Source organism: Acromyrmex echinatior, chromosome 1 (genome assembly GCF_024713525.1).
Source record: "Acromyrmex echinatior isolate Ae372 chromosome 1, ASM2471352v2, whole genome shotgun sequence".
Lineage (NCBI taxonomy): Eukaryota > Metazoa > Arthropoda > Insecta > Hymenoptera > Formicidae > Acromyrmex > Acromyrmex echinatior.
In genome coordinates, this window is record NC_141852.1 from 8309730 (window position 1) to 8326926 (window position 17197).

A 17197-nucleotide genomic window follows, 5' to 3' on the forward strand; every position below is an offset into this window, starting at 1 on the left:
AAGAGAAAATAAGGTAAAGGAATTGATAGAGAAAGCGGAGAAAAGGCTTAGAGAGGGACGGGAGGAATATAGTAAAAAGATAAAAGCGATAAAAGATAAGTTAGATGAGATGAAGAGGAGGATAGGACACGGTTATACATCAGGAGAGGGAGAAGAAGGGGAAGAGAGGAGTGTATAATAAGGGAGGGAGTATCTACAGTAGGACTGCGAATGCATGTAGCTGAGAGTGATCAGAAGGAAGCACGGATAAGTAGGAGAGAGGTAGAAACAGTTCGGAAATTGGTGGCAGATAAAGAACGAGAGGAAAAAAATGCAATATTGCTATTAAAGGGATTAACTGGGAAGGAAATAAAGAAAAAGGCAAGGGATAGGCTCAGAAATTTATAAAGAAGAAAATAGGAGTAGATGTAGATGTGATCAGCTGGAGGATGAGCGGACCAGTAGTGATCATTAAAGTGGGTAATGAGGAAATGAAGAGGGAGATGATGAAAAACAAAAATAGAGAGGAAAAATTTTTTTCGAAAATGATTTAAGTTTTGAGGAAAGGAAAACACAGATTTGGATAAATAAATGGGTGAAAGCACAGGAGAACAAGGGGGAGATATAAAAATAGGATATGGAAGAGTGAAAATAAGGGGGATTTGAAAAATTTGGGCAGAAATAGAGAGAGAAGGAAAAAGAGAAAAGGAAAATAACAATAGGAAACATGGGGATAGAGAGAAGAAAGAGATAAGTCAAGGGAAGCGGTAGAAGAGGAGTTAAGGGAGATACGCGGGAAAAAGGGAATTCGAAGGCAAATGAAAGGGGAGGAAATATTATGTTTTGGAACATTGGATGTAAGTAATAAGGACAAAGATTTTTGGAACTATGTAGATAAGCTTGATTTCGTAAGCCTATGTGAAACATGGCTGGAAGAAAATGAATGGAAAAAAGTTGAGGAGAAACTACCTAGTTCACATAAATGGGAATGTATATATGCACTTAGAGAAAAGAAAAGAGGCAGGGCTATTTATAGTAAGCGTAAAGAAAAACTGGGCAAAGGAATCGAATTTGATATATAAAAATAAGGAAAGAAATGTCGACTATAGGTATAGGCGAAAAGAAGGTTGTAATAATATCGGTATACAATAGGAGGAGCTGGAAAAATTTAGAAAAGTTAGAAAGAATTCTAGGGGACATGGAAAATGAGGAAATAGTAATAGATGGGGATGTAAGAACAGGCGAATTAGATAGTGTTGAATGGGAAGAAGAAGAAATAGAAAGAAGAAGTAAAGACAAAATGATAGGAAACAGAGGAAAAGAGTTGATAGATTGGGCACAGAGAAAAGGATAGTACATTTTAAACAGATCGACGAAAGGAGATTGGGACAGGGAATTATGTGATTGCAAATGAAGGTATAAGAGAAAACGTAAGGGAATTTGTGTGCGATAGGAGATAGGGATCACATGCCGCTGTTGCTTAACATGGAAGGAGAAGAAGAGACGCAGAAGACAAAAAAAGAGGAAAAAAAGCAAGGAGTAAAGGAGATATTTGTATGGAATAAGTAGACCATAATAGAATATCAAGAAGACAGAAATCTTAGCTGGCGAAGCAGACTAAAAAGAAGTAACAATAGAGGAAAAATGGTAGAGAATCAAGGAAATTGTGCATGGAGCGATGGTCAAGAGGAAGGTAAAAACCAAAAGATTTGAATACAAGGAGACTAGGACACAAGGATAGAAGTTCCAGAAAGAAGAGGAAAATACAGAGAATATATAGGAAATAGAGGAAAAATAGGTAGGAGAGAATACATGGAAGAAAGAAGAAAATTTAAGGAGCTGAAGGAGAAGAAGCAAAAAGAAAAGAGAGAAGAAAAAGAAACAGAATTGAGATATTTGAAGAGAGAGATAGATGTATGGAAATTTATAAACAAAAAAAGAAACAAGAGGATATAGATAGATAATAATATTGACAGAGGAATGGAGGCAACATTTTATGAATTTAAGTACTGAGATGGATGCACAGGAAAAGGAGGAAATGGAGGCAAATAAAGACAGGAGGTGGAGGAGTTGAAAGACGAAGAAATTAGGAGGGGCACTAAAGAAGAACAAGAAGGCCATGGGTATAGATGAGTATAGATGGATGGGTACAGATTTCCCGATGAAAGCGTGGAAATATGCAGAAGGTATGTTATGGAAGGATGATGGAACTATTGGGACAAATTTGGAGACAAAGAGAAGAGATACCTGAAGATTAGAGGCAAAGTATTATTGTGTCATTATACAGGATGGCATGAATATACGGCCCCACTCGTCCCGAGCAGGTAGAGTGGACTAAACTGAGTAGAAAAGTCTTCTACCATTTTGTAATGCTTACAATAATTAACGAGATATTATCGTTTAAAGATAGCCGAATACGCGCGTCCGCTCGACTTACTATTGTCGAAGGTATGGCCCACCGAGCGAACGGCGCGCGAGCCGCGAGGAGCGGGAATGGCTTAGCAGGCGCGCCGCGCCATTTGAACTTAGATGCTCGCGACGGTAAGCCCCGCTCCTCGCGGCCTGCGCGCTCAGTGGGCCATACTTTCGGCAATAATAGGTCGGGAGGACGTGCATATTCGGCTATTTTTAATATCTCGTCAATTATTGCGAGCAGTACAAAATGGTACTGGACTTTTCTACTCAGTTTAATCCACTCTACCTGCTCGGGAGTGGGGCCATATATTCATGTCACCCTGTATAAGAGAGGAGACACAGAATCGGTAGGAAATTATAGAGGGATATTGTTATTGTGTACAGAATACAAATGGTATGCGGAGATCCTAAGAATTAAATTGGAAGAAGAGATAGGGAAGAAAAACATAATTCCGGAGACGCAAACAGGAATCAGAAAAGGCAGGTCGACGGTGGATAATATATTTGTACTGAATCATCTGATCTTCAAAAGAGTAAGCAGACAGAAAATAGAGAGAGAAAAGTATATGCTCTCTTTGCGGATCTGAAGGCAACTTTCGACAGAGTAGATAGAAGTGTACTATGAGAGTTATTAAGAAAATATGGAAGGAGCAACTGATAAGGAGATTGGAGTACATATATGAGGACACGGAGGTTACGGTCAGAACAAACAGAGATTTAACAGAAGTTCCAGACAAGAAGAGGAGTTAGGCAGGAAGTGTCCTGAGTCCACTCCTGCTCAATTTGTATATTGCGGACTTTGACAGAGTTAAAAAATAGAAATATAGGAGGAATTGCGATAGGTATAAGGATATGGAACTTAGCGTATGCAGATGATATAGTGCTGTTAGCGAAAAATAGGGTTGCGCTGTTAGACATGATGGATACACTGAGGAAATTTTTAAAAGGTAGGAAACTAGAACTGTGCGCTGAAAAAACAAAGATAGTAATATTTAATAATCATGAGAAGAAAAAAAAGAAAGCATGGAAATGGGAGGGTAGAGAGATTGAGGAGGTACAATGTTTTAAATACTTAGGCTTTACTTTTAGAAAAAGTGATTATGAAGATCATATAATAGAATTGAGCAGGAAAGGGAGGGCGGCCAAAAAGGTATGGGGTTTAGGGAAAGACTATGCAGAAACGATTTTGTAAGGAGATGGGTACTGTTTAAATACCTAGTACAAAGTGTTATGAAGTATGGAGATCTGGGGATGGAAAGAAAGACGAAGTCTGGAGAAAATTATGTTAGATTATGTGAGATGGATATTCAACATAGAGTTTTGCATTCTGATATGTGATAATGAGAGAATTAGTTATGAACAAATTAAGGATAGGTTGGGGAAAGCCGTGAGATATGAGAGGAGATTAAAGAAAAGGAGGGAAGACGACTTACTTTGGTGTTGTTGAAAAGAAAAAGAAGAGGATAAATGGAAGGATTATATATGGTAAAGAAAGAGAAAGGTTTTACAATAGGAATGGATGGGGTATAAGTGCTAGGGAATTAGGGGACGATGGAAATAAAGGGAGGTTAGAGGAGGAAATAATTAGGAGAGAAAGGAATGGGCAAAGACAGTGGGAAGATAGTAGGATGAGGATGTGAGATACAATAAAAGGTACAAAGAGTTTGATACAGAAAATAGATGTCCCAATTATTTAAGGAAGGAAAATCTATGTAGAGTGGAAGTGGCCGAAAGCATGAATATTCCGTTTAATGTGTTGAACAATATTAACAAAATTTGCAAAATTGTTAAAGGAAAAATAATTATCTGTTAAGATAAGAAAATAAAGTGTTATAATCACAATTCTTATCGTAAGAAATAATATAATGTTGTATTATAGAAAACGGGCATGCGAGGTTTAGTTGGGCTTAAATGCGGGAATATGGAGGAAGGAAATAAATTGGCTAGATAAGGAATACAGGGAATGCGTATTTTGCGGAATAGGGATAGATTGTATAGAACACTAGTGGAGGAATGTTCAAAAGTATATAGTTGGTTTAGGGAGCTAGGAAAGGATAAGAAGGAAATATGAAAGAAACTTTGGAGCGAAGAATTAGATTCAGTTAAATGTAAAGTTTTAGATAAATTAGAGAGAGAAAGGAAAAAAGAGATCAGGAAAAGGAAAACGGAGGAAAAGACAACTAGCGAGGTAAAGGAGTAATATATTTAGGTAGGAGAACAAATTTGCGAACACAATTCTAGAAATGTGTGAGATACGGTTAGAAATGCTGTGATATAATATTAGGAATATATATTGTACTGCGACATATCTATGTATAGTTGTAACTATAAATCGTACTATTGGGTCATCTAAAAACCGCGGATACTTTTTAGATGACCCAATATTATATTGTATTATGTAGTATAATATATGCAATGGTCAGGCTGTGACATGTAGATAATAAATATTATAAGATAGAGGAACATATACTGTGATATTCAAACAAATGAGAATAAGAATATTAAGAAAATCTTTTTTTTTTTATTTTTAGAGTTAGATACTAGCAATATGGAAGGATGAATGTGGATAAGAAATTTATGTAAACTAAGTCCCCTTCTTGGCTATGTAAATGCTGAAGTGTAATAAATTCTATAAAATATAGTAAGAATATTATATTAATGTTTGTATAATCAAATATTATATTAATTATTGTATAATCAAATATTCCGCTTAATGTGTTGAACAATATTAACAAAATTTGCAAAATTGTTAAAGAAAAAATAATTATCTGTTAAGATAAGAAAATAAAGTTAACACTTTATTTTATAATCACAATTCTTATCGTAAGAAATAATATAATGTTGTATTATAGAAAACGGGTTGTTGTATTTTGGAGTATAAGAACAGAAGCAAGATATGAAGCGCTTTCCATCCAATCTTTTAGATTCAATAATTATTTAATGCCATAAGCGTGTATATATATATATATATATATATATATATATATATATATATATATATATATATATATACAGGATTAGGAAAAAGTATGAAAACTCTGAAAAATCTCAAAAAATATAAGTTTTACAGAAAAATATTTCAAATAAAAGTTGTAGGATTTAAAAAGATCTATTCAATAGTCTCATTAGTTTGACTCTGGCTGATATCGTTGAGGTCAAGTCAAAGTCATCTTGAATTTTTTAAATGGAACATCCTATTTTTTATTGCATATTCTTATAGTCCTTCTCAATATCTTTTCAAAGCACTATAATTTTAGTCATTTTGGATCAGCCATTTCAAAGTTATTGAGTATTTTACAGTAAGAAGTAACAGACACCTGAAGACAAAGAATATGATCCAGCCAACTAAGATCGGAGGATGATCTAAACTCTTAGGTCATCCTCCGAGTTGACTGGATCATCCTTCGACTTTGCCTTAGTTGGTTGGATCATTTTCCGATCTTGCCTTAGTTGGCTAGATCATATTCCGACCTTGTTTTCGGGTGTCTATTACTTCTTACTGTAAAATACTCAATAACTTTGAAACGGCTGACCCAAAATGAATAAAATTATAGTGCTTTGAAAAGATTGAGAAAGACTATAAGAATATGCAATAAAAAATAAGGTGTTCTATTTAAAAAAATTTAAAAGGTGACTTTGACTTAACCTTAACGATGCCAGCCAGGATCAAATTGATGAAATTATTGAATAGACTTTTTTAAATCCTACAACTTTTATTTGAAACATTTTTCTGTAAAACTTATATTTTTTGAGATTTTTCAGGGTTTCCATACTTTTTCCTCACCTTGTATATATATATATATATATATATATATATATATATACAGAGTGGCATGAATATATCCACTCGTCCCGAGCAGGTAGAGTGGACTAAACTGTGAGTAGAAAAGTCCTCTACCATTTTGTAATGCTCGTATTAATTAACGAGATATTAACGTTTAAAGCCGTATGCGCACGTCCTTCTGACTTATTATTGCCGAAAGTACGGCTCACCGAGCGCGCGGGGCTTACCGTCGCGAGCATCTAAGCTCAAACGGTGCGGCGCGCCTGGTAAGCCATTCCCGTTCCTCGCGGCTCGCGCGTCGTGCGCTCGGTGGGCCGTACCTTCGACAATAGTAAGTCGAGCGGACGCGCGTATTCGTGTCTCTGGCACAATCGCTTACTGAGCGTTCAGTGAGTGATTGGAGTATTGAATGCATCCAAAGATATGTCAATGTGTCGCATTTTATTTATTAAAACAGCAATTCTCGTTGGAATTCAGACTTCACTTTAAGATCCCCTGAAGTCCCAAGAGACACCAATGTATTTTTCTATTTTAAATTCTTGTAACTCGAGTTCTAATCAACATTTTTAGACCGTAATTGGTATTTAAGTATAAAAATAGTGACTCGTTTCAAAAATTTAATCGGTAATAAGGTGAAATTTTAGAAAAAAAGATAAAATATAAAGATTACAAGTGAAAAATAAAGAAAGGTAAGTGACCTCTGTTTTTTTACTAAAAAACGTTCAATAAACATTTTTGTCTACTTTTTGAGTAATAAAGGACTCTATATAAATAAATAATAAATACAATCTAGGGCAAATAAGAATCTAACATATAAATTTATATTCAACAACCAAGAAATTACAAATTTGAAGATATTATATACTAATCAATTATGTTTACCCGCGCTTGCTTGAATTTGTTCACGTTGACATTCAGAGCACTAGACAGAAATCACATTGCATCAACCGCGAGGGCCATTGTTGAAATAATGACGGTCTGCCGTGCCGTTAACATAACGTTAAAATAATATCTCTGGAGGATTCGCTTTTTGCACAAAATTAATTTGTTCTCATACGGACTGTGAAGTATATTTATCGTCACTATCTGATTTGTTGTCATTATATTTTATACATTTTTAAATAATGATTTTGACGAAGTGTTCATCCTACAAAACAGTAACTGCAATCATGATGAATATCATAACATTCCGTAATACTCGACCATCTAATCGTTTGTAAGTATCGGACATCTTCCATGTAACAGTCATCAAAATCGCTACATAAATCGGAACACATTACATCATGTTTTTTTATTCCTTTGACGATGATAATATAAAGCGAGAGGAGGATAATATCTGAAGATGGCTCAATGTAAGAGCTATAAACATATATAATATTTCTAGTTTCCATTATATTGGGTCATCTAAAAAATATCCGCGGTTTTTTGTTCAATTTTTGAATGAAATTTTTCTTTATTGAAAATCAATTTTAATCAAGTATATATTAGCCATTATTATCTATAACCTTTTGCCATTTTTCGGGTAATTTCATAATTCCATCCGTGTAGAACTTTTGTGGTTTAAAAATTTTTTTGCGGCGAAAAACTTTTTCAAGTGATTTTCGGCAGCTCTTTTGTCGGCCAATGTTTTTCCATCAAGAGAGTTCTGCAGAGATCGAAACAAATGGTAGTCAGACGGTGCAAGGTCCGGGCTATATGGTGGATCAAAACTTCCCAACCAAGCTCCCTCAATTTTTGGCGCGTCATCAAAGATGTGTGTGGTCTGGCGTTGTCATGATGGAAGACAACACCTTTTCTGTTAATCAATTCTGGTCGTTTTTCCTTAATCGCTTCCTGTAATCTATCCAGTTGTGAACAGTAGAGCTCTGAATTAATCGTTAGACCATGTGGTAACACCTCATGATGGACGACTCCCTTCCAATTCCACCATACACACAGCATCACCTTATTTGCCATCAATCCAGGCTTTGAAGTCGTTTGTGGTGGTTCGTCGCTTATTCCATGATCTTTTACGAACAATATTCTTGTATTTCACCCATTTTTCATCGCCTGTGATGATTTGCTTCAGAAATGGGTCGATTTCGTTTTAGTAGTGTTTCGCTGATGGAAATTCGATCAATCAAATTTCTTTGCGTTAATTCATGTGGCACCCAAACATTGAGTTTCTTTGCGTAGCCAGCCTTTTTCAAATGATTCCAAATTGTCATATGGTTGATTCTTAGTGCATTGGCTATCTCCTGACAGCTCACATGCCGGTCTTGCTTGACCAGTTGCAAAATTTCATCGACTTTTTCAGTGACTGGCCGACCAGAGCGAGGTCGATCTTTGACATCAAAATTTCCAGAACGAAATCGAACAAACCACTCCTGCGTCCTGCGTTCACTTACAGCATCCGCGCCGTAAACTTCACAAATTTGTCTGCATGTTTGTGCTGCGTTTTTGCCTTTTTTGTAGTAAAAAAGCATCACATAGCGTATTTCTTCAGATATTTCACTCATTTTCAAATCAATATAACTTTTGACACGATTGATGAATCACCAAACTTTGTATACAAAAAATGTAACTTAAAATGTCATCTTTCAGACGCGCGTTCGTTTGACACAATCGGATTAGTATTGCCCGATATATGACCATCAACACCATCTAGTGACAAAAAACCGCGGATACTTTTTAGATGACCCAATATATATTTAACTCTTATTAATAATCTTTATACGTTCACAATTTTAAAAAATCCATTCTTATTTGCCCGTTTATCGTTATATTGTTATTGAATTTTTAAGAGTCCTTAACTATTTTATATTATTTAAATATTTCAATCAATAAAAAAGAAATCACTTTTATTCTTAATTGCACTTCCAAGCTTTATATCTTTTTCTTCAGATACTCTATCCCATCTCCAACTTGATTTTCAGATAGAGCTCTTTTTATATTTAAATACTAATTATGCGGCCTAAAAATTTTGATTAAAATTTTTAAGTTACAAGGATTTAAAACAGAAAAATGCATAATGTCTTTTGGGATTTTATGAGTCAATATAAATATTCCTATTTAGTTAATAAATATTTTATATCGTGTAACTTACCTGTTCCAGCTGTGCTAGTACCAGCTGCTGCACTACCAAATGGTGATGTCTGCGCCGATGTCCCAAAAAGACCTGTTTGTGGACCTGTTTGAAAAAAAAAAGAAAAAAGCCAAAAAACATTTTACTTTTCATTTTAGGTTAAAATAATGAATCAATATACAATATACCTTTTCTTCCAAGTTGATAATCTTCAAAACGTAATTCCTCGTATGATTTAGATTCATATTCTTTCATAGATGCAATGCAACAGTGACGGGCTGAAATGCTGTGTGATATTCCATTTTTTGACATAGAATCAGTTGTAATGACAGGTGTGAATTTCACAGCGGTACCAGCTGGTATAGTAGTGGGGTTAGTATTGCCAAAACCTGTACATAAAGAGAAATCAAAGTGCTTAAAATTTTAAGTATTGTTAACTTAATTATATATACATAGTTGCGCTCGTGATCTACCTGTAGTTGTACCAAAAAGATTTGTATTTGTGGTATTGGTTTGACCAAACGGAGTAGTTTGCTGTGCATTCTGTTGTGGTTGTCCAAATAGATTAGTTCCAGATGTTGTGCCAAAGTTAAAACCAGGTTTGTTCGCTTGACCAAATGCCGAAGTCCCTGTACTTGTACCGAAAAGGTTTGTACCAGCATTTTGTTGGGTGCCGAAAAGATTGGTACTTGTATTTGTTGTCCCAAAACCTATAAAAATAAAAATGCATTTGTCAGGCTTTAACAATGTATAATATAGAATATCAGTAAATCAAATTAGATTTGTTTGTTTGCTAATCACATTTAATATTTACCAATTTAATGCTTATATTTATTGATTTAAAAAAGCTACCTGCTACCATTATAAAATAAATTTTAGTGTGTACAATAGTTAAATAAAAATGTTTTATATTACAAAAAATAATAAAATGAATATAAAATACATTATTTTGAATAAATTTTAATAAACCAATTTAACTTTTTAATTGTTTTTTTATGTTTTGTTATCTTTTTTAAATATACAAATAATTCTTGAAATATATGAATAATTTGCAAAAATTATTGTCAAATATTGTATAATAAAATATTTCGAGTCCTTAAATTGTAAAATGTTTTGTATATAATGAATGATCAGAATGTTTCAAATGTGTGTATATTGCATATTTTGTGCATGCATAAATACATGTAGGAAAATATATACATACATACAAAAAATATTTTTTTTAATTGATTTACATGCAAATAAAACGATAAATTTATAAATTGTTACCTCCAAAAGACTGAGTGTTAGTTGGCTGTCTAAATGCCGGTGGTGTTGTGGTATTTCCAAATAAGCCACCTGTGGTAGAACCTGTAGGTTTAGAACTAAAGAGTGATGAAGTATTACTACTACCAAAGACAGGTGTTGCGCCACTACCAAAACTTGTTGTAGTAATGGATTTACTAAATGCAGATTGCCCAAACGGACTGTTTTGCGTCGCTGTACTAAATCCACCTTAAGAGTAAATATATATTTCAAAATACATATTAAAACAATTCTCAATTATAAATCTTAGATAATATTTACATATGCAGGATGTTCCGAATTTAAATGGCCCAATTTTGGGAGAGTGAAGGGAATCGATAAACTAAAAAAAAAAAATCTTTTGAAGATATGCTTATTTCGTTTTGAAGAAAATCGCAAAAAAAAAGCAAAACAGTTTTCATTTTTGTACTTATTTATTACTTATTCATTCTATTCATATACTATTTATTCATCACTTGTCTAATGCAGATATTGTTCAAAATGTTGACCTCTTGCAATAGTCACACGCATTGCATATAGTATGGATAACTTATGTTGCTAAATATTGATCTGGTTAGTGTAATGGCGTTCAGTAGAGAAAATTAATCAGTTAGTGCTTAATGATTCTTTGATGTAATTGATTCTTTTTCCTATACTTAGATCCAGTAAAGAATTAAAGATAAAAACCAATCATATTAAAGAATCACTAAGCGCTAACTGATTAGTTTTCTCTGTTAAACGCAATCAATTGCCGATTCGGCGCTTTTATGTCTGGAAATCAACGTACATACTCTCACACTACCTCTAAAGCATTATCGTTGAAGTCGTACAGCCGATCACAGAAAGGGAGAAAGGCTGCAATATTTTTTTTTTTAATAAGTTTTGAAAGTTTGCTTCACCGAGCGATTAGTTCTTATTCATGGATCCACAAATAAGAATGGGTCGGTGAGTATATTCTGAAACCCATTTAAAAAAAAAGTGTAACTTTTCTATGACTGGCTGTACACAAAAACAATAATACTCCGCTTTGATACAATAATATTCCGCTTTGAAAATAATAATATTCTGAACATTATGTTTTGCGATTTTCTAAAAAACGAGCATATCTCAATAACAAGCAAAAATGAACATAAAGAATTTTTTTTCTAATTTATCATCTCTAAAGAACTTTTTTTCTTAATTTATCTATTCCCTACACGCTCTTGAAGTTTGGCAATTTAAATTCGGGACATCTTGTATAATGTACTTACTGAATGATGTATTTCCAGTTTGTCCAAACATATTTAATGTTAAGTAAATTACAGAATCTTATTAGAGATTCCACCTGAAATAAAAATAAATTAAGATTATCTCTGTATAAAATAATTTTTTTATATTAACATATAATTTATTTATATAATTGTTATATTATAATATAATATAATTAGCATATATTATGTATTCCAGAAAAAAATGAAAATTGTTACAAGAATTCTATTACCAATTACTTAATCAAGAATTCTATTACCAATTACTTAATCAAGAATTCTATTACCATTATCACACTGATTAATGTTATCAATCCAAGAATTATTACTTTACAATATGTTCAATGATCAATGTTTTTACAAACAATATTAATAAACTATTATTAATAACATTCTGTAATATATATATCTTTAAAAATACTAAAACAATTGAAATATTGTAAATATACTTTCGTTTTAATAGATATAAAACAATTTTTTTTCTATTTATTCTTAATTTTTTCATCTAAAAGTACATCAAGGTACTTTTAAGTGAAAGAATATATTTGTTGAAAGATTTTGTAGTCTTTTTTTATTTTTTCATGTGTAATTTTATGCACGCACGCACACACATATATAGAGAAAAGCCTCCTATTGTGAGATAGACGCCTAATATGAGATAGTGACGTTTCTGTTAACTAATAAACGCACGCATACACATATATAGAGGAAAGCCTCCTATTATGAGATAGGCGCCTGAGGTAGCGACATTTCTGTTAAACTAATAAACGCTATCTATTGCTTCCACCATGAATTTATTGTTCTTGAATTGAAAACTATTTAGTGGAAAATTCATTATTAGATCATGCCTGTAGTCGTTGCAAAAAAAGATTTTAGAATTTAGATGTCTTCAAGTTTCGTTGAGATGAGCTTTTAAACAATGTTTATTATTTAATAAATAAATATTTGGCAATAAATTTTTTATGTGGTGATAGAGTAGAGAAGATTGTACTAATAGAAAAATACATGATATGTTGAATTACTTAATTACAGAAATTAGATTTGATGATTGTAAAACCGTAAGGCGTGAAAATCGTAATATGAGATATCCAAGATATTTCTAATACGAAATAACTTATGCTCTCATGTCATAGTAAAAATCGTTGCTGAATAAATGTTATTGTACAATAATAAAAAGGATAATCGGAATAAATCGATTGCCTGTTTCTGCGATGCTTGATTCCAACTATCTGCAGCCAAATCAGCTAAATACAATGCCATCGCGTATTTATTTTGCACACGCACTATGTTTATTTGTATTTTAAAAACATTAAAGTTTTTTAATTGCAATACTGATGTACTTTGCATTTTATTATCAATTTCTCGGGACATACAATACTCTCCGGATCTGGATATCCGAATCCGTCCGAATCCAATCTTTTGAATCCATTATCTCATAAATCCGCTGGATTCGAAAGAGTATTTTCCATATGTGGAAATACTGTAACCACAAAAAAATGTTGCCTTGATCCTGTCAATATTCTTGTCTTTCTGTTCCAAAATTGGAATCTACTTTTTTAAATAACTTATTTTATCGTTTAAGAAATATTTGGTTCTAAGTAGTGCGTGTATACTAAAATTTAATGTTTATACCATATTAAATTAAAAATTAAAATTATATTAATACAATAAATATAAAATTAAACTATAAATTTAAAATCAAAATTACATTAAAAGTATATTTAGCCTCCCCCCCCCCTCTCTCTCTCTTTCTCGTTCTCACTCTTTTGCTGTCATATATATTAAGAGTAGTAAAAAGAAATCCATTATTTTTCCAATAGATGGCTGTATCTCGTCTACGCAAAAATAATGGATTTCTTTTTACTACACCTAATATATATATATATCTACAGATCCGGGCGAAATCATCACTCTAAAAAAATTCGTACATAGAAAAATGTTAATATTAAAAAAAATATATATACACACACACACACACACACACACACACACACACACACACACACACACACACACACACGCACATAGGGTGCCCCATTTTAATTGACCACCTCAAATATCTCTTGAACAGTTCATTTTAGGGAAAAACACCTTAGATAAAAGTTTTGTGTCTTCGAGAGGGCATAAGATACCATTGGTCTAACCTTGGATGGCGTTGTCAAGGTCAGGGCAAAGTCACTTTAAATTTTTTTTAATTTAACCTTCATTTTTCATTATATATTCTTGTAACTTACTTTGAGAGCTTTTCAAAACACTATAATAAAATAACTTTTCATTGAGTATGTTTTCATTAAATATTTTTCAAGTTAAAGTTTGAAAGTTACAGTATCTATCACCAGCGTTAGAATAATTAATCTTCTTAGAAAAATTCTAATATAGGAATTTAAATTTGTAAAAAAAAATAAGCAAAATGTAATCCAATTTCTATGATAGTAACAACTTATTAAAGCTTTTAAGTACTTAAGATTCTTTTTCAGATTTTTTTACAGTTCAGAACAATATAAAAATCAGCCTTAAAGTTTGATGAATAGGTTGTCAACAAAGGATAAAAATTTCCGATAGCAGGTTAAACAAAATTAAAAAATCTTTTTAAATAAATTTTTTTATAAAAGAAATTTTACTTTTCTATTCACATCTTAGAGCAACACAAATGATAATATATCTCTACAAATGATTGTTAAAAATCACTTTATTACACATTATTAAGTTTTTGATTATAATATAAATAATATAATATAAATAATATAAAATAAAACCATAATAAAATAGATACATTAATAAGATATTGAAAAAAAATGTGAAATTTAAGTATTAATTGAGTACTTTTAAAACTCGATTGCATCAATATTATTTTGACTTTAATCTCTCTTTCTTTTTTTAAAGCTAATAGAGAGACAGGTAGAGAGAGTTTTAAGTCTCGCTTAAAATTAAAGTAAAGTAATAAGTTACACAAATTAAATTCAATTTCATGACATTATGTATGTAACTATAAAGTATATTTGTGTACATGTACATAAAATTTAACTTTTCATAAATTTTTTTTTAATTTGGTGCATTTTCCATTAAATTCTATATAAATTTGCATTTGATTTTAATGTACGTAAACGTTAAATTTAAGTTACTCGTAAACTGTGTTGTCATTATCATTGACAACATTAAATATTTTCAATATACCTGCTTGAAATTTATTTGCATTACATGTAACAGAAACAAATTTTTTTTTTAAGTGTAGGAGACACAGGCTGCATTCTGTTATATATATTCATTGTAAGTAATAAAAATCCGTAATATATGTAACATGGAACTATACACTGTTAAAAATGTCATGAAATTTAATATACTTTTAAGTTACATAAATTCAATTTTATGACACTAAATTAAATTTAATGTATCTGCAACTGAAAAGTATATTTGTGTATATGTACATGAAATTTACTTTTTGTGTACTTTTCATAAAATTTTACAAAGCTAAGTACATTTGTTATTAAATTTTATGTAGATTTGCGTGAAATTTTGAATAAATTTTGAATAAATAAATGTTAAAATTAAATTACTTAAACTTCATTTTCATTGATAATATTAAATATTTTTAATATATCTGCTTGAAATTTACTTCCATGACATGTAACGGAAGCAAATTTCTTTTTTTTATAATAGGATAGATTTTTACTACTCACAGTGAATAACGGAATGCATTTACAGTTGACACAAATGTTGTTCTATCCTTTTGGCATTCAATAAATAACAAAGATAAAATAATACTTTTGTTAACTGAAAGCCTGTTCTTTTTAACGCAACTTCTTTACATAGTTTATCTTTTTTATTTTTTTCCCCCTCTCTTTGAAGGGAAAAGTTCCACAGAAGAACAAGCCTTGTATTTCCTAAATAAAAAGCAACTTTATACAGAAAGTTACATGTCATACTTTTCATCAGTGCTTTGGAATATAAAAAATCAATGCTTCATAAATTATAAAGCACAAAACTGTTAGTCCACAAATAAATATAAACAAATAGAAATAATTTGATATAATAAATACACCATAAGTATTCATATTTAACAAAGCAAATGTTCATTTCCATTTGTTTACTCATTTGCTGGATCTTGCTTCATACACAATAAAATAATGAATCATTCCTCTTCTAGAATTTCTTATGTAATGATGTACTATGTACTGTAATAGTAGTAAATATGAAGTTACAATATTGCTAGAATGTTCCTTGTTTCCTAAGATCATAAATATAAGTTACATTTTTTTCAGATGCAATATGCGCAATATTATGCGTGCAAAGCACCTTATCAAAGTCATAAACAAAAAAGGAGATTAATACGAAAACAATGTTTTCTAATGGATTTAGTTCCTGCGTTCCAACATACTTAAGATATATAAAGTAAAATAAAACATAAAAATACTTAACATATTTAATATATACTTAATATACTTAATGTATGTACATAAATTCTATAAAAATTATATAAAAATCGTTAGGCTTCTTTTTCGTTCATCGTGTTTCAGTGATAAAAATACATATAATACATTAGATTCGCTATGATTATAACCTGGTTAAACCAGAATTATCATGTGCGCGGGGAGAAGGGGGAGGGAAATATTTTTGCGTATTATCCGAACGAAACGGATAATTGTTCTACTACACATACTTGAAACTTTGATTACCTGCGTAGATAAAGTTTATGTAAATTCGTGCTCGAAGCACAAAGATATCTTTCACAATTATCCGCCAATTTGACACAACCGCATCTAAACGTAATTAAGACAGAAACTGCATGAAACTGTGAAACTGAATATGTACGAATATTACGAATAAGATTACAAAGCTTGCAGTGCGACCAACATCGTAATTAAAAATGAACAAGGAAGTCGATTTTGTATCTTCAAACAATGAAAATTACAAAAATGAACAAATTTATTATGTGTTGACCAATGAAATTATCAGTATTCTAGTAAAATTCTCGTTCACTTTTATACAATAATTTCCATCTCGTTTCAAGATACAGATCGATTCCAAAATTCTGGACTCCTATTCTTGAAAAGTATCACATACAAATGACTAGGGAAATGCTATAATATATGTTACAAATACTATAGTATATCTCTAATATGCTATAATGGATGCATTCAGTACTATATCGCTTACGCGCTCAGTGAGCTCTTGCATCTGATTGGTATATTTCGTTAGATTTAAAAATATAGACCAAACAGATACAAAAATTCATTGAACGCTCAGTGAGTGGTCATAGGGTGCTTTCTATTTGATGACATAAGTCGACACAAGTGTTGTTCTATCTTTGTCATTTTTTAAATGTCAAGAAAGAACGACGAATGTGTCAACTTGTGTCATCAAATGGAAAGTATCCATAATTACAGAAGGTATGAGCAACGCGATGTTGCAAACGCTCTGAAGCAT

The 17197-nt window shown here is 31.6% G+C and overlaps 1 protein-coding gene across 3 annotated transcripts in view; it reads right to left on the reverse strand.

The window, feature by feature from the left end:
- The window catches only part of Nup98-96 (nuclear pore complex protein Nup98-96), a 54145-nt gene that overhangs the window by 28934 nt on the left and 8014 nt on the right, over positions 1-17197 (reverse strand). For 2 of the 3 annotated variants that reach the window (XM_087413469.1, XM_087413467.1), the window contains exons 2-6: positions 11777-11850; positions 10512-10736; positions 9716-9952; positions 9431-9631; positions 9264-9347 (exon numbers count right to left, since the gene is read on the reverse strand). In XM_087413469.1, coding sequence (XP_087269595.1) covers positions 9264-9347; positions 9431-9631; positions 9716-9952; positions 10512-10736; positions 11777-11807 — 778 coding nt within the window. In that variant the 5' untranslated portion in view covers positions 11808-11850. Of the gene's footprint in view, positions 1-9263; positions 9348-9430; positions 9632-9715; positions 9953-10511; positions 10737-11776; positions 11851-16446; positions 16799-17197 lie in introns of those variants that run through there. The other variant, XM_011061496.2, reaches the window with a different exon arrangement.